Source organism: Rhinatrema bivittatum, chromosome 6 (assembly GCF_901001135.1).
Source record: "Rhinatrema bivittatum chromosome 6, aRhiBiv1.1, whole genome shotgun sequence".
In the NCBI taxonomy this organism is placed as follows: Eukaryota; Metazoa; Chordata; class Amphibia; order Gymnophiona; family Rhinatrematidae; genus Rhinatrema; species Rhinatrema bivittatum.
In genome coordinates, this window is record NC_042620.1 from 37,936,243 (window position 1) to 37,960,612 (window position 24,370).

Genomic DNA, 24,370 nt, shown 5'->3' on the forward strand with positions numbered 1-24,370 from the left:
ACATGTATTAAAATCAATGGGGGATATACACAGCCCTTTTTGCCCTATACTTAGAACCTTTTGCTGTGAGGCAGTTCAGTTGGGGGAATCAGGAATATTTATTTATTTATTTATTTAGATTCTTTTTTATACCGAAGTATAGCGAGAAGCCTTCACTCCAGTGTACATTGAACTTCATACATGAAAACATTTAATAACAGAGAATATAAACGTAAAAACATTAGTGTTATAATTAACATCTTAGCAAAAGCAGAGTGATAAGGAACATCATTAGATATCATAACTATAGTAAGTATCATATATTTTATATATATATAAATTGTCTCTGTTTACGGATGATGTTTTATTTACAGTGGGTAATCCCGAGTCCTCTTTCTCTCAGTTATTGAGTAAAGTAGAGAAATTTGGGAAGGTATCTGGATATAAAATTAATGTAGATAAATCTGAGCTTATGAATATCTCCTTGTTGGAGACACAGTTGGGACATATTAAAGAAAAATTTCCTTTTAAGATGGTAAAGACAGGGGTTAAGTATTTGGGAGTGAGGATTGGTGCCAATTTGGCTAATTTGTTTCAGTTGAATTACGGGGAAGCATAGACGAAAATAGAGTTAGATCACCAGAGGTGGAATAGAGGAAATCTTACATGGCTAGGACGAATAGCAGCATTAAAAATAATCTTACCACGATTATGTTATTTATTCCAAACTGCGCCATTAGCTATAACTGAGAAGTGTACTGTGGGGTGGCAGCGTAAATTGATGTTTATAAGGAAGCAAAGGCCCCCCAAGAGTGGTAAAGCGAGTATTATATCTCCCTAAAGCCAGGGGGGGACTGGGGGTGCCCTGTTTATTGTGGTACTATGTTGCCTCTCAGGTAAGTGTGATTCTGGACTGGCATAAAGGTGAAGGAAACAAGAGGTAGGTGGTCTGGAACGGTTCTTGCTAAATGATATACCGCAAGATATTATGGTATGATTACCTAAAGAAGCACTAATGTTACCTGATAGTGTCTCACCTGTAATTGGATTGACGTTGGAATTATGGGATAAAAGGAAGTCACTATTGGCAGGCGATAGAAGATATTATTTCAGGACATCCTTTCATTTTAATAAGGAGTTCCAACCAGGGATTGACAGAACCCCCCCCCCCCCCAAATCCAGGAGGTAGAGCAGCAAGGTTTGTACTCGGTTGAAGCATATATGGGGTGGGAATGGAGTGCGTGCGTTTGAGAAAGTCTAACAGACCTTCAATTTCCCTAGTGGGGGATGGTTTTTATTATATTCAGGTCTGACATTATTTAAGAGTGGGGCAGTGCTGAGCGATATAAAAAAGGGAAACTCTCTCTTTGAAGATTATTGTGAAATGGCCAGTCGAATATCGAAAGGTATCTGCAAGATCTATGGCTTTTTAAATGGAGTGCAGGAATCAGTACCAGCATACATGTTGGCTTGGGAGAAAGATCTGGGGGGGGGGCGTTGGGATATTTGCTTTCATTTTATAAAAAGAAACTCTATTTCAGCTCTTCTGGTAGAGAATAGTTATAAGGTACTATTTCGGTGGTATCCTACCCTAGCTTGTTTACACAGGGAAAATCTTAAGGTGGGAGATGATCTTTTGTATGTATTTGGTGGTAGTGCCTAAAAACAGTGTTGTACTGGGATCAGGTTATACAATTGATCTATGAAATAATAGGTAAGAAGGACCCTTTATTTTTCTTATTAAATGTGCCTGATTCTGAATGGAATAAATCTGTACAATTTCTTATGCAACAAATAGTGATTGTGGCAAGGTACGAGTTAGTACTTTCCTCCAAAAACAAGCTACCTCTTGAATTAAGGAGGGTACATCAAAGATTGGGAAAAATGTATTACTTGAATCAGCTGACTGCCATTAAGATGAAAAACTTGACCATATGTGAACCAGAGACGGGTTGAATTCTAGGTCATTCAGTGTTATGTTGTAGTAGTATAAGCTTTATGACATGTCATTGTTTTAAGTAGTCTGCTTGAATATGTCTCATGAGACTTATTATGTATTGTCTTTAATTACTTTGTTTATCAAGACAACTGTGGGAAATCTTGGAGATATTTTGCTAATGATATAATTGTAGGAGGGAGGGATGGAGCTAGGGCTAGTAGGATGGGAGTGGACTTTGATAATTTTCTGTAACATGATGATTTGCAGTTGGATTTTAAGGCATATAGATGATGATGATTATCTGTTGTATGTGGAATGTTATAAAATAAAATTTTCTATTTCAAAAAAAAAAAAAAGTCTAAAACAAAACAAACATTCTTATTGCTGGTCTAAATAAAATTTCTTATAAGTCAGAAATCATCAACCAGGTCTTCATTTTACAACAAAAGCACTTCAAATTAGTTTCTTCCCTAATTAGCCAGATAACTTATCCAGCTAACTTGCTCAGCCCCAATCGGCCCATTACACATCCACAAATTATGTGGCTAACCTTTTAGCCAAATAAGTGACTTATACGGCTAAGCAGCGGGCGCTGGACATAGGCACGTATTCAGCAGCCGTTACTTAACTGCATAAGTCCTACTTATCCGACTAAATAGCACCAAATGTGCTTTGAATATTGACCTCACTGTGTAAATAATACTGCTGAAATGGCTGGCAGTCCAGTAATTCATTTGACAAATACAATTAGTATCCAACAAATAACTAGTTAAAATTAGACTGCTGCAAAAAAATCACTGTCAGTGAGATTGCTCTGTTATAGAATTTCTCTGTTAAAATTTTAAACTTTATTTGTAATTACAATTACTTGGAAAACATTTTTTTGATAAAGGGAAGACCTCAGTATTGGCAAAGGATCCGAATGTCTCAGAAACTTCTTGTGAGCCAATTGATCCAGTCGCTGGTCTTTTACCCTCTTAATTTTGTTTTTTCATTAAAAATACTTAAAGTTACTACCTATTGGTTACTGCTTATTGTACAGCTGTGTTTTCAATTAAGATTCTTGAAAATGTCTTTAATGATTTTTTCCTTCACACAGCTGATGATTTTAATATCTTGCAATTAATGCGGACCTTTCATATGGCAATGTCTTCAATTATTACAAGCCTTGATCATGATTATAAGCTTTCACCACAGCAAATTATCTGTAAATTATTTTGCCAAAGCCCTTCTTGAGTTCTAGATGGGAAAGCTTCACACCATTCCGAACTTCCTTTCCTTTAACAGGACATTACTCTGAATGTCCTGTAATGGGTACTTTAATCCAGACAAGATCCCGACATTATTCAACAGCAAGGCACTTTTCTTTTTGCTCGTTCTGAGATGTTTTTTCTCCTGACAGCATTATCGTGCCTTTTGCCAATACGGTGTACTGTTTGGCCGTCGCCAACGTGGCCAACGTTTCGCTTCAACGCTGCATCAGGGCGGACTAATTTGATCAATACCCTTTTTCCTGATTAAGCACGGCAATTAGGAAAAAGGGCATCGATAAAATTAGCATGGCAATCAGGAATTTATAGATGATTTGCTGTGGTGATAGTTACTACCTATTGGCTACTGCTAAGTATTTTTAATGAAAAAACAAAATTAAGAGGGTAAAAGACCAGCGACTGGATCAATTGGCTCACAAGAAGTTTCTGAGACATTTGGATCCTTTGCCAATACTGAGGTCTTCCCTTTATTAAAAAAAATGTTTTTCACATAATTGTAATTACAATTAACAGATAAATTCTATAACAGAGCAATCTCACTGACAGTGATTTTTTGCAGCAAGGAATCCAGTAATTCATTACAACTCAAGGCTGGCTAATGCTGTCTAAGAGGAAGATGTTCATATCAATAATTTCCACTAATGATACCTGGCAAATTGTTACCTTTTTGATCAGGAAATGTAATGATGGCCGAATTCTCGTCCAATAAGAGCGTAACATCCGAAACTGATCCAGCTCCACTTTTTGAACTTTCAAAATACATAGTTAAGTAATCCTCACTTATGTCTGGTGGTAGGTTTTCCACCCTGATACTTTTGGTCAGCTCAAGAGGTCGTGCAGTGATTTTCAACTGTATGATTTTGGGATGAAGGGAGCATTTTGCAAGGAATCCAGTTGCATCTGGAATTTAAATTAAAATGATTTCTTTAACCCAGTTCTGGCAAAAGATAAAATCGAACAATATACAATTATTAAGTAACCTTATTTTTGGAGGTATAACAAGGTATTTTCTTTCTAACATATGAAAATTTAAGGAGGTTATAACATTAAAAAAAAACGGAAAAAAAATTGCTGTAAAAAAACAGTTAAGGGACAAATGACTCACAATGCAATCGATTGGTTTACATGAATAATTTTAGTGTATCTGATGTCTGTATCTTTCTGAGGTCTGAAAAATTTCTTTCACTATCTGCAAATCCAGTGTGCTGCAGCAGTCAAAAAAGCAAATAGAATGTTAGGAATTATTAGGAAGGGAATGGTTAATGAAATGGAAAATGTCATAATGCCTCTATATCGCTCCATGGTGAGACCACACCTTGAATACTGTGTACAATTCTGGTCGCCGTATCTCGAAAAAGATATAGTTGCAATGGAGAAGGTACAGAGAAGGGCGACCAAAATGATAAAGGGGATGGAACAGCTCCCCTATGAGGAAAGGCTGAGGAGGTTAGGGCTTTTCAGCTTGGAGAAGAGACGGCTGAGGGGGGATATAATAGAGGTCTTTAAGATCATGAGAGGTCTTGAACGAGTAGATGTGACTCGGTTATTTACACTTTCGAATAATAGAAGGACTAGGGGGCATTCTATGAAGTTAGCAAGTAGCACATTTAAGACTAATCGGAGAAAATTCTTTTTCACTCAACGCACAATAAATCTCTGGAATTTGTTGCCAGAGTATGTGGTTAGTGCAGTTAGTGTAGCTGGGTTCAAAAAAGATTTGGATAAGTTCTTGAAAGAGAAGTCCATTAACTGCTATTAATCAAGTTTACTTAGGGAATAGCCACTGCTATTAATTGCATCAGTAGCATGGGATCTTCTAGGTGTTTGGGTAATTGCCAGGTTCTTGTGGCCTGGTTTGGCCTCTGTTGGAAACAGGATGCTGGGCTTGATGGACCCTTGGTCTGACCCAGCATGGCAATTTCTTATGTTCTTATGCAGAGGGGCAGTGATCAGGTAAAATTAGGTTAAAATTAGAACTCTGGAAAATAATTTAAATTCTGGTTCTGGTAAACAGGAAGTAAAAACTAGTTTCTCAGTCTTGTTTTAAAATTAATTTCATAGATGTCTGGGGAAAAACTCCATGAATAGTGAAATTGTTAATCGCTACAAGCTTTAGATCACTAGTCAAGGCTTATGGCTACATACTAGGTTTCAAAGCAGGTTGAGAAGAGGGTCATGTAAAGAGTCGGAAATATATGCCACAGAGGCAGAATTATTGCAGGTTGGGTTTTAGGTGGTGTGTGATCAGTAACATAAGAATAAGTGGCCACCCAGTTCCTGCGACTCGAGTTTACAATCTACCTGGTTAAGTTTTCAACACCGCATTTTAAAATGCTCTTTCATACATGAAGACTCTAATGACCAGAGTTCATCCTGGGCATCATGACCCAGACAAAGAACTCAGTACAACGGCTCTCCTCAGGGTTTTCATACATTCTTGCTCACAAGGTATGACAGGAGAACCTTTGGATTGTATTCATGTTTCAGCAGAGGTTTATTTTCCCTTGTAACGGAAAGTAAATCTATCACATCATTTTTGGTGAAGTTGGCAATTGGAGAAATTACTTTCCTGATAATTTCGTTTTCCTTAGTGTAGACAAATGGAGACAGAGTCAAGTTTCAAAGCTGATGTCACCCTAGATATACTCCTGCAGTGACCTCAGCCAATCAGTATTCTCTTCAAAAAGCCATTGTGGACGATGGCTAGTACGCCTTGCGTGCTTAAAGAAAAATTGTCGCACTTCTTGTATATCACCGCTGATTTATTGTAATCTACTTACTTATGCATAAGCTGTATTGTGAAACTGTTTTTAATTGTGTTGACATCAATAAACGTTAAATAAAAAAAAAAAGCCATTGTGTTCACATTATTGAAGAACTCGATTAGAATTTGGATGCGATTAAAAACTGGAGACTGCAACTGTACTCAATCAACATATGAGGTGAATCCCAGTAATACTATAGATACCCTGAACTAGGGAAAGAGTAACGGCTTACTCGTAACCATATGGAATTGAGATTCACCTCATGAGCAATTCCTTGGTGCCTCTCCTGGGCAGCCGTGGGCGGGATGCTGAGTCAATCTGTCTACACTAAGGAAAATGAAATTAATAGGTAAGTAACTTCTCCATTTCCTTACGTGTAGCCAGATGGACTCAGGACCAGAGGGATGTAAAAAAGCTACTCCCAAATGAGGTGGGAGGCTGCTCGCGATCCGGTTAGCACCACCCTCACAAAGACTGCATCCTCTCAGGCCATGACGTCCAGGCGATAGAACCTGGAGAAGATGTGCAAGGAAGACCATGTCACTGCTCGACAGATTACGATGGGGGACAGAAGCTTAGCTTCCACCCAGGATACGGCCTCGGCCCTAGTAGAATGAGCTTTGACCTGAAAGGACAAAGGCTTCCCTGCCTCCACTTAAGCTCCCGTGATCACTTTCTGATCCAAGAAGCTATGGTAGCTCGTGAAGCTGCTTCACCTTGTTTTCTTCCCCAGTGAAGGACAAAAGTGGTCTGTCTTGCGCACCAGTTCTGAGCGTTCCAGGTACCATACTAGAAGCCTACTGATGTTTAAGTGGCATAGTAGGCAGTAGTCTTCCGTGTCATTCCATCCATCCGGAGACAGGAAGGAGATGGTCTGGTTCAGGTGAAACTCCGAGACTACCTTTGGTAATAAGGAAGGAACAGTGCGAAGCTGCAATGTTCCTGGAATGAACCGGAGGAACATGACAGCGTCTGTAGTTTGGACATGCAACAAGTCGAGGATATCGCCACTAAGAAAACAGTCTTCAGTGTAATAGGCGTAGAGACAGACTGCGCAGTGGCCTAAAAGAAGGCCCTGCTAAAACATCCAATACTAGATGGAGGTTCCATAGGGAGTCCAGCCACTTTAAGGGTGGTCAGAGGTGTTTAACCCCTTTTAAGAAATGGGCCAAATCCAGATGCATCGACAGGCGGGTTCTGTTCACCTCTCCCCTGAAACAGGAGAGAGCCACCACCTGGGACCTTCAAGGCGTTGAGGAACAATCCTTTGTTCAGGCTGTCCTGTAAAAATTCCAGAATCATGGGGGATCTTGATCATTCGCGGGGGCACCCCACAGTCAACGCACCAGGCCTCAAATATTCTCCAGATCTGTACATACGCCAGGGATGTTGAGAACTTCCACACACGAAGCAAGGTGGCGATTACGTCCGCCGAATATCCCTGCTTCGTCACGTAATCTCTCTCAAGGGCCAGACCGTAAGACAGGATCAAGTTGGGTCCTCGTGAAGGACCGGACCTTCTTGGAGAAGATCCTTGTGCGGGGGAGAGTGAAGGAGACTCTCCTTGAGAAGCATCCACATGTCTGTGTACCACGGGCGTCTGGGCCAATCCGGGGCCATGGGGAGAAGGTGTATAGTAAGCGTCCTCTGGCCAGGGCGTTGATCCCTGGGGGGCGCTGATGTCATCTGCGACTGAAGAATCAGGGGACATTTGTATTGTGAGATATGGCCAGTAGGTTGATAGACAGGAGGCCCCAGCGATCTACTAAGAGCTGGAAGGCTCTGGTCAACAACGCCCATTCCCCTGGATCCAGACTCTCCCTGCTGAGAAAGTCTGCTCTGACATTGTCTTTTCCCGTGATGTAGGCGGCCAAAATCCCTTGTAGTAGAGAACTGGAAGGCTCATCTGCATACTGTTCCCAGCATCCCACGGGAGAGGAGTCCAGAGGTCACTGCAAGCGATCCAGGGATTGAATTCCACAGCTTCCAGAGGCCCCACATCTTTTGTAGTAGAAGAGGACAGGAAGCGCGCGCCGTTAGGCATGCGAATCTCAAACCCTTCAATTAACTGAGTTGAAGATCAATTTAATGGTGGTTAAAGAGGATTGGGAAATCTTAGGACTTATAAATGTTTGCAAAAAGGTGAAACAGAGGGATATATTATTTAGAGTTTGTATGTGTCTGAGGTAATAAGCAAGCCAGAGATAGTTATTTCTAGTGTCTGTCTTTCCCACCCACTCACCCCTTGATTTTCAGGCAAGAGACACTTTCTCATTAAAAATCAATCAGGGTCTTATCTAAATCATACTATTGTACCAGCCCTTACTGAAAGTGTAATCATCCCCTTGTAGGACACTAGCTGATTAATTAGTAAATTCACCTGTAAATTTAAAGTACTCTAATTTCAACTCTCTTAGTTTTGTTGAGTTCCTAGTTAAGTTTAGGATACTAAGATGAAGGCAGCAGTCCAGCAGCAAGAGGGGGGCTTTCCATTATTTTGCATTGAGTGTCACATATATGATTTTTTACCTGCCGGTGAGAGATTGTATGTGTACACTCAGTACAAAGAGCTCCTGGCTCTCAGGGAATGAGTCCGATCTCTGGAGGCTAGAGTAGCAGACGTGGAGGAGCTGAGGCAGACAGAGAGGTACACTGATGGGAACTTCAGGGACATCATAGCCAAGTCCCAAATCCAGTCTGGCAGTCCCAGTGCTGCCTTGGATCAGAAAGGTCTCCCAGTAGGAGAGCATCACCCTGGTGTAGCAGGAAGTGATCCTGTAGCAAGGACCTGCTCTCCAGGTGATGTACTGTCCTCTCGCACTGAGGACAAGTCTCCCAGGGCTACTGCCCAGGAGGGAAGGGTTAGGCTGGTCATCATAGTTGGTGATTCAATTATTAGAAATGTAGATAGCAGGGTGGCTGGTGGACATGAGGACTGCCTGGTTACTTGCCTGCCTGGTACAAAGGTGGCAGACCTCACGCATCACCTAGATAGGATTATAGACAGTGCTGGGGAGGAGCCAGCTGTCATGGCACATGTGGGCACCAACGACATAGGAAAATGTGGGAGAGAGGTTCTGGAAGCCAAATTTAGGATTTTAGGTACATAGCTGAAATCCAGAACCTCCGAGGTGGCATTCTCTGAAATGCTTCCTGTTCCACATGCAGGTCCCCAGAGGTAGGCAGAGCTCCAGAATTTCATGCGTGGATGAGACAATGGTGCAGAGAAGAGGGATCCAGTTTTGTAAGGAAATGGGGAAACCTTTCCAAAAGGATGGGCTCCATCTTAACCAGAGTGGAACCAAGCTGCCAGCACTAACTTTCAAAAAGGAGATAGAGCAGCTTTTAAACTAGAACAAGGGGGAAAGCAGACAGTCACTCAGCAGTGCATGGTTCAGAGAAATGTATCCTTGAAGGATGCTAATGAAACAGGAGAGAGTTAGGGCATCCTAACCAAGAGTTTTCAATAAAAGCAAACGTAGTCCATGTGCCTATATGTAAAAAATCACCGAAGCTAAAGATTTCCAAATTATCCCTAACTGCTGAAAAGCAGATTGTTAATACAAACAAAAAACACACTTTGAAATTTCTGTATGCCAATGCCAGAAGTCTAAGTAAGATGGAAGATTTAGAGTGTATATCAGTAAATAATGAGATTGACATAAATGGCATCACAGAGACTTGGTGGAAGGAGGATAACCAATGGAACAGTGCTACATCAGGGTACAAATTATATCATAATGATAGGGAGGATCAACTTAGTGGGGGTGTGGCACTTTATGTCTGGGAGGGTATAGAGTCCAACAGACTAAATACTCAGTAGAATCTATATGGGTAGAGTATAGTGATAGGAGTATACTACCGTCCACCTGGACAAAATGGTCAGACAGATGATGAAATGCTAAGAGAAATCAGGGAAGCTAACCAATTTGGCAGTGCAATAATAATGGGAGATTTCAATTATCCCAATATTGACTGGGTAATGTAACATCAGGACATGCTAGAGACAAAGTTCCTGGATGTAATAAATGAATGCTTCATGGAGCAATTGGTTCAGGAACCAACAAAAGAGAGAGCTATTTTAGATTTAATTCTTAGTGGAAGGCAGAATTTGGTGAGAGAGGTAATGGTGGTGGGGCCACTTGACAATAGTGATCATAACATGATCAAATTTAAACTAATAACTGGAAGGGGGATAATAAGTAAATCTACAGCTCTAACACTAAACTTTCAAAAGGGAAACTTTGATAAAATGAAGAAAACAGTTAGAAAAAAACTGAAAGTGCAGCTGCAAAGGTTAAGAGTGTTCAACAGGCATGGACACTGTTTAAAAATCAATTCTAGACACGCAGTCCCGATGTATTCCACGCATTAAGAAAGGTGAAAGGAAAACAGATTACCGGTATGGTTAAAAGATGAGGTGAAAGAGGTATTTTAGCCAAAAAAAACATCCTTCAAAAATTGGAAGAAGGTTCCATCTGAAGAAAATAGGATAAAATATAAGCATTGTCAAGTTAAGTGTAAAACATTGATAAGACAGGCGAAGAGAGATTTTGAAATGAAGTTGCCCAGAGAGGCAAAAAACTCATAATAAAAACTTTAAAAAATATATCCGAAGCAAGAAACCTGTGAGGGAGTCTGTTGGACCATTAGATGACAGAGGGGCTAAAGGGGCTCTTAGGGAAGAAAGACTAAATTAATTCTTTGCTTCCATGTTTACTAATGAGGATGTTGGAAAGATACCAGTTCCGGAGATAGTTTTCAAGGGTGATAAGTCAGACGAACTGAACCACATCACTATGAACCTGGAAGATGTAGTAGGCCAGACTGACAAACTAAAGAGTAGCAAATCACCTGGACCGGATGGTATGCATCCTAGGGTACTGAAGGAACTAAAAAATGAAATTTTGGATCTATTAGTTAAAATGTGTAACCTATCATTCAAATCATTCATTGTACCTGAAGACTGGAGGGTGGCCAATGTAACCCCAATATTTAAAAAAAGGACTCCAGGACTGATCTGGGAAACTATAAACCAGTGAGCCTGACTTCAGTGCCGGGAAAAATAGTGGAAATTGTTCTAAAGATCAAAATCATAGAGCATATAGAAAGACATGGTTTAATGGAACACAGTCAACATGGATTTAACCCAAGGGAAGTCTTGCCTAACAAATCTGCTTCATTTTTTTGAAGGGGTTAATAAACATGTGGATAAAGGTGAACCGGTAGATGTAGTGTATTTGGATTTTCAGAAAGCATTTGACAAACTCCCTCAAGAGAGGCTTCTAAGAAAACTAAAAAGTCATGGGATAGGAGGGAATGTCCTTTCGTGGATTACAAACCGGTTAAAAGACAGGAAACAGAGAGTAGGATTAAATGGTCAATTTTCTCAGTGGAAAGGGTAAACAGTGGAGTGCCTCAGGGATCTGTACTTGGACCGATGCTTTTCAATATATAAGGAAGACGACAAGTTAAGTTATCAGATTTGCGGATGATACAAAATTATTCAAAGTAGTTAAATCACAAGTGGATGGTGATACATTACGGGAGGACCTTCAAGACTGGAAGATTGGGCATCCAAAAGGCGATGAAATTTAATGTGGACAAGTGCAAGGTGTTGCATATAGGGAAAAATAACCCTTGCTGTAGTTACATGATGTTAGGTTCCATATTAGGAGCTACCATCCAGGAAAAAGATCTAGGCATCATAGTGGATAATACTTTAAAATAGTCGGCTCAGTGTGCTGCAGCAGTCAAAAAGCAAACAATGTTAGGAATTAATAGGAAGGGAATGGTTAATAGAACAGAAAATATCATAATGCCTCTGTATTGCTCCATGGTGAGACTGCACCTTGAATACTGTGTACAATTTTGGTCATCGCATCTCAAAAAAGATACAGTTGCAATGGAGAAGGTAGAGAGAAGGGCAACCAAAATGATAAAGGGCATGGAGCAGCTCCCCTATGAGGAAAGGCTGAAGAGGTTAGGGCTGGTTCAGCTTGGAGAAGAGACGGTTGAGGGGGAATATGATAGAGGTCTTTAAGATCATGAGAGGTCTTGAAAGAATTGATGTGAATTGGTTATTTACACTTTCGGATAATAGAAGAACTAGGGGGCATTCTAGGAAGTTAGCAAGTAGCAGATTTAAGACTAATCGGAGAAAATTCTTTTTCACTCAACGCACAATAAAGCTCTGGAATTTGTTGCCAGAGGATGTGGTTATTTCAGTTAGTGTAGCTTGGTTCAAAAAAGGATTGGATAAGTTCTTGGAGGAGAAGTCCATTAACTGCTATTAATCAAGTTTAGTTAGGGAATAGCTACTATTAGTTGCATCAGTAACAAGGCATCCTCTTGGTGTTTCGGTACTTTCCAGGTTCTTGTGGCCTGGTTTGGCCTCTGTTGGAAACAGGATCATGGACTTGATGGACCCCTTGGTCTGACCTAGCTTGGCAATTTCTTATGTTCATTCCATAAGGGGGTGTATTTCCAGGGACACTTGGTGTCTTCTGGGGCCTCCCTGGTGGTTGATGTAGGCTACTGTTGTTGCACTGTCCGACATCATGCACACTGCCTGACCCTGGAGCCTGTGGCTGAACCGCAGGCACGCTAACCTGACTGCCCGTACTTCCAGGTGATTTATGTTCCAGTGTGCCTCTTCCTCGGTCCATTGCCCCTGGGTTGTCTGTTCCTGGACAGTGAGCTCCATAACCTCGGAGGCTTGCATCCATCATGAAGGCGAACTAATTCGGTGGGGATAGGCTTATACCCTTGCTTAGATGAGCTTCCTGTAGCCATCGCTGGTGCCGAGAACATACTTCCATCAGTAGGTGAGGCGGATCACATAGTCTTGAGACAGTGGGTTCCAACGTGACAGCAGGGAGCGTTGGAGTGACCGCATGTGTGCCCTCGCCCACGGTACTACTTCCAGGGTTGACACCATGAGGCTGAGGACCTGGAGGTAGCTCCACACCCTGGGGAGCATCATGTTCGTCAACTGACGCACTTGGCACATCAACTTCCTTATCCTCGAGGGAAGAAGGAGGAAGACCTTGAACTGCTTGCTGTCGAACCGGACTCCCAGGTACTCCAAGGACTGGGAGGGGTTGAGGCTGCTCTTTTCCATGTTCACGACCCAACCAAGTTCTTGTAGGAGGGACCTGACCCTGCTAGTTACCTGGAGGCTCTCTTCCAACGACTTCCCCCGGATCAGCCAGTCATCGAAGTAAGGGGTGCACCAGGATCACTTTATTCTTCAGTGCTGCCGCCACGACCACCATAATTTTGGACAATGTTCTGGGGGCGGTTGCCAGGCCGAAGGGCAATGCCCGGAACTGGTAATGGTGGCCCAGTACTGCAAAGCGTAGGAAACGCTGGTGGTCGTGACAGATTGGGATATGAAGGTAGACCTCCAAAAGGTCCAGGGAGGTTAAGAACTCTCCTGGTTGTACAGTCATTAAGACGGAGTGAAGAGTTTCCATGCGGAAGTGAATTATCCGCAGATGACAATTGACGCTCTTGAGATCCAAGATGGGTTGGAATGACCCCTCCTTCTTGGGTATGATAAAATAGATGGAATAACGCCCCGTATTTACTTGGGTGTAGGTACCAGGGTTACAGCCCTCAAATCAAGAAGTTTTATCAACGTGGATTCCACTGTCAGTGTTTTGTGCTGGGAGTAGCAAAGTGACATAAGAACATAAGAAAATGCCATACTGGGTCAGACCAAGGGTCCATCAAGCCCAGCATCCTGTTTCCAACAGTGGCCAATTCAGGCCATAAGGACCTGGCAAGTACCCAAAAACTAAGTCTATTCCATGTAACCATTGCTAATGGCAGTGGCTATTCTCTAAGTGAACTTAATAGCAGGTAATGGACTTCTCCTCCAAGAACTTATCCAATCCTTTTTTAAACACAGCTATACTAACTGCACTAACCACATCCTCTGGCAACAAATTCCAGAGTTTAATTGTGCGTTGAGTAAAAAAGAACTTTCTCCGATTAGTTTTAAATGTGCCTCATGCTAACTTCATGGAGTGCCCCCTAGTCTTTCTACTATCCGAACATGTCCCGAGGGATGCTGCGAAATTCCAGAGCGTATCCTTCTCATATGATGTCCAATATCCATTTATCCAACGTGATCTCGACCCACCTCTGAAAGAAGAGGGATAGTCGGCCCCCTATCTCCTCATTCCATAGTTGGGTCGGCCAAACTTCATTGGGAATTTCAGGTCAAACCTGAGCCCGAATCTATTCCTCTTTTTGGTTCTCTGTTCCAAAAGGACTGAGACCTTTCCAAGGGCCGAGATGTCTGAAATGATGAGTTTCCAGTCCTCCTCTACTGGCAGTAGAGGAGGACCGGAAGGCTCATCTGCATACTGCTCCCAGCATCCCCCGGGAGAGGAGTCCAGAGGTCACCGCGAGCGATCCAGGGATTGACTTCCACAGCCCAGCTTCCAGAGGCCCCGCAAGGTTTGCAGTAGAGGAGGACCGGAAGGCTCATCTGCATACTGCTCCCAGCATCCCCCGGGAGAGGAGTCCAGAGGTCACCGCGAGCGATCCCGGGATCGACTTCCACAGCCCAGCTTACAGAGGCCCCGCAAGGTTTGCAGTAGAGGAGGACCGGAAGGCTCATCTGCCATCTGCTCCCAGCATCCCCCGGGAGAGGAGTCCAGAGGTCACCGCGAGCGATCCCTCTTTTGAATGAGTGAAGATTAATTCAACCGTGGTTTAAGAGGATTGGTAAGTATAGTTTTCAGAAATCTTTGGGTTTATAAAAGTTTGGTGAACGGTGAAATTAAGGGATGTATTCTTTAGAGTTTGTGTGTGTCTGAAGTAATAAGCAAGCTAGAGATAGTTAATTCTACTGTCTGTCTTTCCCACCCACTCAACCCCTGATTTTTAGGCACAAGACACTTTCTCATTAAAAATCAATCAGGGTCTTATCTAAAACATAATATTGTACCAGCCCTTATTGAAAGTTTAACCTTTTAGATCCTGCTCACTGAAGGAATTATTTCCTGATGCCCCTTTTTACATATCTTAGTTAACTAGACCCAAATATGGTATAAATATGGTATTAAAAAATTTGCAAGTAATTAGAAGTATATGAAAAAAATGTTCCACTTGTGGAATGTTGGTACCTAAAAGGTTAATTATCCCCTTGTAGGATACTAGCTGATTAATTACTAAATTCACCTGTAAATTTAAAGTACTCTCATTCCAACTCCCTTATTATCCTAAACTTAACTAGGAACTCAATAATACTAAGAAGAAGGCAGCAGTCCAGCAGCAAGAGGGGGGCTTTCCAGTCTTTTGCATTGAGTGTCACATGTATGATTTTTTACCCGCCGGTGAGAGATTGTATGTGTGCACTCAGTGCAAAGAGCTCCTGGCTCTCAGGGAACGAGTCCGATCTCTGGAGGCTAGAGTAGCAGACTTGGAAGAGCTGAGGGAGACAGAGAGGTACATTGACGAGACCTTCAGGGACATAGTAGCTAAGTCCCAAATCCATTCTGGCAGCCCCAGTGCTGCCTTGGATCAGAAAGGTCTCCCAGTAGGAGAACATCACCCTGGTGTAGCAGGAAGTGATCCTGTAGCAAGGACCTGCTCTCCAGGTGATGTATTGTCCTCTCGCACTGAGGACAAATCTCCCAGGGCTACTGCCCAGGAGGGAAGGGTTAGGCCGGCCATCATAGTTGGTGATTCAATTATTAGAAATGTAGATAGCAGGGTGGCTGGTGGACGTGAGGACCGACTGGTAACTTACCTGCCTGGTGCGAAGGTGGCAGACCTCTCGCGTCACCTAGATAGGATTATAGACAGTGCCCGGGAGGAGCCGGCTGTCGTGGTACATGTGGGCACCAACGACATAGGAAAATGTGGGAGAGAGGTTCTGGAAGCCAAATTTAGGATTTTAGGTAGGAAGCTGAAATCCAGAACCTCCAGGGTGGCATTCTCTGAAATGCTTCCTGTTCCACGTGCAGGTCCCCAAAGGCAGGCAGAGCTCCAGAGTTTCAATGCGTGGATGAGACGATGGTGCAGGGAAGAGGGATTCAGCTTTGTAAGGAACTGGGGAAACTTTTGGGGGAAGGGGAGACTTTTCCGAAAGGACGGCCTCCACCTTAACCAGAGTGGAACCAAGCTGCTGGCACTAACTTTCAAAAAGGAGATACAGCAGCTTTTAAACTAGAACAAGGGGGAAAGCCGACAGTCACTCAGCAGTGCATGGTTCGGAGAAATGTATCCTTGAAGGATACTAATGAAACAGGAGAGTTAGGGCATCCCAACAGAGAGGTTCCATTAAATGCAAACATAGTTCATATACCTACATGTAAAAAATCACCAAAGCTAATGATTTCCGAATTATCCCAAACAACTGAAAAGCAGGTTGTTAAAACAAGCAAAAACCACACTTTGAAATGTCTGTATGCCAATGCCAGAAGTCTAAGAAGTAAGATGGGAGAGTTAGAGTGTTTAGCAGCAAATGATGAGATTGACATAATTGGCATCACAGAGACTTGGTGGAAGGAGGATAACCAATGGGACAGTGCTATATCAGGGTACAAATTATATCGCAATGATAGGGAGGATCAACTTGGTGGGGGTGTGGCACTTTATGTCCGAGAGGGTATAGAGTCCAACAGGATAAAGATCATACAAGAGAGTAAATGCTCAGTAGAATCTATATGGGTAGAAATCCCATGTGTGTTGGGTAAGAGTATAGTGATAGGCGTATACTACCGTCCACCTGGACAAAATGGTCAGACAGATGATGAAATGCTAAGAGAAATCAGGGAAGCAAACCAATTTGGCAGTGCAATAATAATGGGAGATTTCAATTACCCCAATATCGACTGGGTAAATGTAACATCAGGACTTGCTAGAGACAAAGTTCCTAGTTGTAATAAATGACTGCTTCATGGAGCAATTGGTTCAGGAACCTACAAGAGAGGGAGCTATTTCAGATTTAATTCTTAGTGGAACGCAAGATTTGGTGAAAGACGTAACGGTGGTGGGGCCACTTGGCAACAGTGATCATAACATGATCAAATTTAAACTAATAACTGGAAGGGGGACAATAAGTAAATCTGCAGCTCTAACACTAAATTTTAAAAAGGGAAACTTTGATAAAATGAGGATAATAGTTAGAAAAAAACTGAAAGGTGCAGCTGCAAAGGTTAAAAGCGTTCAACAGGCTTGGACATTGTTTAAAAATACAATCCTAGAGGCGCAGTCCATATGTATTCCACGCATTAAGAAAGGTGGAAGGATGGCAAAATGATTACCGTCATGGTTAAAAGGTGAGGTGAAAGAGGCTATTTTAGCCAAAAACATATCCTTCAAAAATTGGAAGAAGGACCCATCTGAAGAAAACAGCTTGACAAAGCTTATGTTTTATCCTAAGTGTAAAACATTGATAAGACAGGCGAAGAGAGAATTTGAAATTAAGTTGGCCATAGAGGCAAAAACTCATAATAAAAACTTTTTAAAATATATCCAAAGCAAGAAACCTGTGAGGGAGTCGGTTGGACCATTAGATGACAGAGGGGTTAAAGGGGCTCTTAGGGAAGATAAGGCCATTGCAGAAAGACTAAATGAATTCTTTGCCTCCGTGTTTACTAATGAGGATGTTGGGGAGATACCAGTTCCGGAGATGGTTTTCAGGGGTGATGACTCAGACGAACTGAACAAAATCACTGTGAACCTGAAAGATGTAGTAGGCCAGATTGACAAACTAAAGAGTAGCAAATCACCTGGACCGGATGGTATGCATCCTAGGGTTCTGAAGGAACTAAAAAATGAAATTTCTGATCTATTAGTTAAAATTTGTAATCTATCATTAAAATCATCCATTGTACCTGAAGACTGGAGGGTGGCCAATGTAACCCCAATATTTAAAAAAGGCTCCAGGGGTGATCCGGGTAATTATAGACCAGTGAGCCTGACTTCAGTGCCGGGAAAAATAGTGGAAACTATTCTCAAGATCAAAACTGTAGAGCATATAGAAAGACATGATTTAATGGGACACAGTCAACATGGATTTACCCAAGGGAAGTCTTGCCTAACAAATCTGCTTCATTTTTTTGAAGGGGTTAATAAACATGTGGATAAAGGTGAACCGGTAGATGTAGTGTATTTGGATTTTCAGAAGGCGTTTGACAAAGTCCCTCATGAGAGGCTTCTACAAAAACTAAAAAGTCATGGGATAGGAGGCGATGTCCTTTCGTGGATTACAAACTGGTTAAAAGACAGGAAACAGAGAGTAGGATTAAATGGTCAATATTCTCAGTGGAGAAGGGTAAACAGTGGAGTGCCTCAGGGATCTGTACTTGGACCGGTGCTGTTCAATACATATATATAAATGATCTGGAAAGGAATACGACGAGTGAGGTTATCAAATTTGCGGATGATACAAAATTATTCAGAGTAGTTAAATCACAGGCAGACTGTGATACATTACAGGAGGACCTTGCAAGACTGGAAGATTGGGCATCCAAATGGCAGATGAAATTTAATGTGGACAAGTGCAAGGTGTTGCACATAGGGAAAAATAACCCTTGCTGTAGTTACACGATGTTAGGTTCCATATTAGGAGCTACCACCCAGGAAAAAGATCTAGGCATCATAGTGGATAATACTTTAAAATCGTCGGCTCAGTGTGCTGCAGCAGTAAAAAAAGCAAATAGAATGTTAGGAATTATTAGGAAGGGAATGGTTAATAGAACGGAAAATGTCATAATGCCTCTGTATCACTCCATGGTGAGACCGCACCTTGAATACTGTGTACAATTCTGGTCGCCGCATCTCAAAAAAGATATAGTTGCGAAGGAGAAGGTACAGAGAAGGGCAACCAAAATGATAAAGGGGATGGAACAGCTCCCCTATGAGGAAAGGCTGAAGAGGTTAGGGCTGTTCAGCTTGGAGAAGAGACGGCTGAGGGGGGATATAATAGAGGTCTTTAAGATCATGAGAGGTCTTGAACGAGTAGATGTGACTCGATTATTTACACTTTCGAATAATAGAAGGACTAGGGGGCATTCCATGAAGTTAGCAAGTAACACATTTAAGACTAATCGGAGAAAATTCTTTTTCACTCAACACACAATAAAGCTCTGGAATTTGTTGCCAGAGAAGGTAGTTAGTGCAGCTGGGTTAAAAAAAGGTTTGGATAAGTTCTTGGAGGAGAAGTCCATTAATGGCTATTAATCAATTATACTTAGGGAATAGCCACTGCTATTAATTGCATCAGTAGCATGGGTTCTTCTTAGTGTTTGGGTAATTGCCAGGTTCTTGTGGCCTGGTTTTGGCCTCTGTTGGAAACAGGATGCTGGGCTTGATGGACCCTTGGTCTGTCCCAGCATGGCAATTTCTTATGTTCTTATGTTGTCATGGGAGAGGGGAGCTGTGACCTCTTTTTCTAATCTTCCAGTAGCCGAGGCACTGGAGATTCACCCCACTTACTGGCTAGTATTTCCAATTCACTACCGAATAGGAGTGCTCGATTAAAGGGCATCTTTGTGAGGGTCGCCTTAGAGGTCACGTCTGCTGACCAATTTCATAACCATAAAGGACAGAAATCGCAAGAAACACAGACAACTAATGGAGTTATTAGTCAAAGGATGATATCATGCTGTGATTAAGACCACCCAAAAGTGCAAAGCTCAAATTAATAACTGTACACTAAGCAATGAGCTACTATTTAATATTTTTATGTTTTTATATTGATCTGTATTTCGTCTTTAGACTAGCATACGGTTATGCTGCCTCCTTGCATGCCCATTGGAATAAAAGGGAAATTCTTACTAAAGCTAACTTGGATGTTGGAGGTTTTATTCCACACCAAGCAAAAGTAGCTGAAAAGGGGCCTGATAATGGAGAAATTACTTACCTGATAATTTCGTTTTCCTTAGTGTAGACAGATGGACTCAGAACCAATGGGTATAGTGTACTCGTGCTAGCAGTTGGAGACGGATCAGATTTCAATCTGACGTCAGCCCCTAGTACATATACCCCTGCAGGAAGTGCAGAACCTCAGTATTCTTCCTTGCAAAGCATTGTGGATATATGTTTGACTGACCGATTGGTTAATTTTGATTAACTTGTATAACTTCGTAACTATATAAACGTTATAACTTGATTAACTGGATTAATTTGAACTGGTCGATTGAGTATAGCTGGAGACCGCCAGGGAGCTCAACCGGAAAGCGTCGCCACCCAGCCGGGTGAAGACCTAGGTAAACGAAAAGGAGGCTTACCCTTGAATCATTTGCAATACCATGCGTGACGGCAGCCAAGGGCGGGCTGCTGAGTCCATCTGTCTACACTAAGGAAAACGAAATTATTAGGTAAGTAATTTCTCCATTTCCTAGCGTGCAGCAGATGGACTCAGAACCAATGGGATGTATAAAAGCTACTTCCGAACCGGGTGGGAGGCTGCCTGTGACCCACTCAGTATTGCCCTTGCAAATGCCGTGTCCTCCCGAGCCTGAACATCCAGATGGTAGAATCTGGAGAAGGTATGAATGGAGGACCATGTCGCCGCCCTGCAGATCTCGGCAGGCGACATCATTCTTGTTTCTGCCCAGGACGCTGCCTGGGCTCTGGTTGAATGGGCCTTGACCTGTAGAGGTGGAGGTTTCCCTGCTTCTACGTAGGCCGCCTTGATAACTTCCTTGATCCAGCGGGCTATGGTTGCCCGCGAGGCTGCTTCCCCTAGTCTCTTCCCGCTGTGAAGGACGAAAAGGTGGTCCGTCTTCTGTACGGGTTCTGACATTTCCAGGTATCTGGAGAGGATTCTGCCAACGTTGAGGTGACGCAGGTTCCGGGTTTCTTCCGAATTCTCCAGGGCTCCTGCCGAAGGGAGCAAGATGGTCTGGTTCAGATGGAAGTGGGAGACCACTTTGGGAAGGAATGACGGTACCATGCGCAGCTGGATGGATCCTGGGGTGAACCTAAGGAAGGGCTCACGGCAAGACAGTGCTTGTAGTTCAGAGATGCATCGTGCTGAACTGCCAGGAGGAAGACAATCTTCAGGGTCAGCTGACGGAGTGATAGGCCTCAAAGAGGTCTGAAGGTGGATCCAGATAGGAAGTCCAGGACGAGGTTGAGGTTCCCCAGAGGTACCGGCCACTTCAGCGGTGGGCGAATGTGTTTGACTCCTCTCAGGAAACGTGACACATCCGGGTGAGAGGCTAGGCTATCACTGTCGCCCCGGTGCCGAAGCATGCTAGTGCTGCCACCTGTACCTTGATGGAATTGAGGGACAGTCCTTTCTGAAGTCCGTTCTGTAGGAACTCCAGCATCATGGGGGCTTTAAGTGAGCGTGTCTTGATGTAGTGATCTTCGCACCAGGCCTCAAATATTCTCCAGATCCTTATGTATGTTAGCGATGTGGAGAACTTGCGTGCTCAGAGGAGGGTGTCTATTACCGCCCCCGAGTATCCGCTCTTCTTCAGGCGAGCCCTCTCAATGGCCAGACCATAAGAGAGAATTGAGTTGGGTCCTCGTGGATGATCGGACCTTGTTGTAGCAGGTCTCTGAGAGGGGGCAGGGGTAGAGGGTTCCCTGCCAGCAGCCTTCTCATGTCTGCGTACCACGGTCTTCTTGGCCAATCCAGGGCCACCAGAAGAACTAGTCCCTTGTGTAGCTGTATCTTGTGAATCATTGCGCCCAAAAGGGGCCACGGCAGGAAGGCGTACAGTAGGGTGCCCTGTGGCCAGGTTTGCACCAGGGCATCGATCCCTTGGGATTGTAGATCCCGCTTGCGGCTGAAGTACCTGGGTACTTGGGCGTTGGTTCTGTTCGCCAGGAGTCCATTTCCGGTGTTCCCCACCAGTTTACTATCATCCGGAAGGCTGCGGGAGATAGCTTCCATTCTCCTGGGTCTAGACTTTCTCTGCTGAGGAAGTCCGCCGTGATGTTGTCCTTCCCGGCGATGTGGGCGGCAGAGATCTCCTGTAGATTTGCTTCCGCCCATGCCATCTATATGGGTATTTATTTTTATTTATTTATTTAGCATTTGTTTATATACAGAGGTATAGCATACATTGCCTTCACTCCGGTTTACAATACAACAACCGGTTACATATAAATTCATAATAATAAAATGACAAAAAAGGAATCAGAACAATAACAATAAAAAACATTAAGATCAAGTAAATACATTGAACATTATAACATTAGATATGAGAGTGTGCAGCACTTGAAGTTGACAGTAAAAACCGTACATGAAAGACAGGATTCTGCGATGCAAGGAGAATGATAGAAGAGGGGATTGCAAGTAAAAGGAGCGTGTAGAGGATGAGATAAAGGAGTTATGTTCTGCTGTCATTGGGTGCACAGCCATTGTAAGACTGTGAAAGAAGCCATTCTTTTAGATCTTTTTTAAATGATTTAAAATTTTCTTGAGAATTGAGGTGTTGAGGTAGTGAGTTCCATAATTTTGGGCCGATGATAGAGATGGCTCTATTTCTAGTGGAGGATAATTTGGCTTGTGGAAGTGAAGGGATATCCAGCTGAATTTTATAAGCTGATCTTGTTGTACGAGCTGAGGTGTGTAGATGTATAATATTGTTCAAGGTAGTGTAGTCTGCTTTGTGAATTGACTTGTGTAGGATAGTGAGGACTTTGTATTCTATTCTTTTTTTTTAACTGGTAGCCAATGTAAGTTGTAGAGTATTGGGGAAATATGGTCGGACTTTCTTTTACCAGTCAAAACTCTGGCAGCTGCATTTTGGAGTAACTGCAGAGGTCTTAAGGTTGAATTAGGAAGGCCTATTAAAAGGGAATTGCAGTAGTCCAAGCTGGAGAAGATTAGGGATTGAAGAACGGTTCTGAAATCCTTGGGGTGCAGCAGGGGTTTTAAGTGTTTGAGTATTTGAATTTTGTAGAAACCTTCTCTTGTTCTTGTTGTGATGAGTTTTTTAAAATTTAGCTCATTATCTAGCCAAAATCCAAGGTCTTTAACGTTTTCCTTGAGTTGAATTTGAATGTTGTCAAATTGGAAGGGAGGAGTAGAAGAAATGCCGGAGATTTTTCTTGTAATTAGTATACATTCTGTTTTGCTCATGTTTAAGCATAATTTTAGGTTGTTTAGCAGTTTCCGTATTGCATCAAGGTGTGAGGATGCTTTTGAAAATGCTTCTTCTAAAGACGAAGTAATGGGAATGAGAAGTATGTATGTATATATACTGTACTATTGTATATAATTAACCTCCTCTTTCTCTCTCTATTTTTCCTCCTCCCAGTTTACAGCCCCTGTTAATTGTAACTGCATCTCTTCATCACGTTTAGTTATGTTCTTGGTTTGTTCTTCACACCCCTGTTTCATGTAAACCGGCATGATGTGAACGCTTTCATGAATGCCGGTATAGAAAAACCTTAAATAAATAAAAAATAAATAAGTTGTATGTCATCAGCATACATGTAGAAAATGTTAAGGCTTGTTAAAAGATGGCATAAAGGTAGAAGGTAGATATTAAAAAGAATGGGTGATAAAGCCGACCCTTGAGGAACTCCAGTTTCCAGAGGGATAGCATCAGAAGAAATGCAGTTGTAGGAGACTTTGAAAAATCTGTTTTTAAGGAAAGAAGAGAACCAATTAAGGGTTTTTCCAGCGAGCCCGATGGATTCCAGGCTAAAAATAAGCCTTTTGTGGTCCACTGTGTCAAAGGCTGCAGACAAATCGAGTAAGATCAGAAGGTGATCTAGTTTGTTATCGAAGCCTCTTAATAATGTGTCAGAAAGATTGAGTAGTAGGGTTTCTGTACTGAGGTTTTTTCTGAAACCGTGTTGAGTAGGAAATAGAATTTTGTGGTCATCAAGGTGTTCGTTGAGTTGTTTCAGAACCGCCTTTTCTGTCAATTTAGCGAAGAGGGGAAGGTTTGATATTGGGCGGTAGTTGTTTAAATCTTCTGGATTGAGGTTCTTTTTCTTAAGTAGTGGCGTGACTGTAGCGATTTTTAGTTTAGGGGGAAGCTCACCCTCAAAGAGATTTGTTGATGATTGCTGCTATTGTTGGGGCAATGGGATGAGCGATTTCTTTTAAAGCTCGGGTTGGGATGGAGTCCATGTCATGACGTGCAGGGTTAATTTTTTTCAACATTTTCTCTGTTTCCAAGTTGGAGATAGGATTGAATTCATGCCAAGGACTTATGTTTAATAATGATTGCTTTTCTATGATTGAAGGGGTGTTGAAGGATCAGTAATTTTTGAAATTTTGTTTTTAAAGAAGATGGCTAAGTCTTGGCTCAAATTTTTAGTTACAGTAGTGTTGTTTACTATGTTAAACAGTGATTTAGATTTGTTGGCGGAGTTATTTATTTTTTTTACTATAGTAATTACGTTTCGTGATCTGGATGGTTTTTTTGTAGATGGCTAGATGAGTGCGGTATTTCTGCTGCAATAAAGGCTGTAAT

The 24,370-nt window shown here is 42.4% G+C and overlaps 1 protein-coding gene across 4 annotated transcripts in view; it reads right to left on the minus strand.

The window, feature by feature from the left end:
* Positions 1 to 24,370, minus strand: part of PARP14 (poly(ADP-ribose) polymerase family member 14) — a 183,568-nt gene that overhangs the window by 116,544 nt on the left and 42,654 nt on the right. For all 4 annotated transcript variants that reach the window (XR_003857327.1, XM_029605294.1, XM_029605293.1 and 1 more), the window contains one exon: positions 3,853 to 4,089. Coding sequence is in view for 3 of the 4 variants with exons in the window: in XM_029605294.1 (XP_029461154.1) it covers positions 3,853 to 4,089 (237 nt within the window). In the remaining variant the exon portion in view is untranslated. The remainder of the gene's footprint in view (positions 1 to 3,852; positions 4,090 to 24,370) is intronic.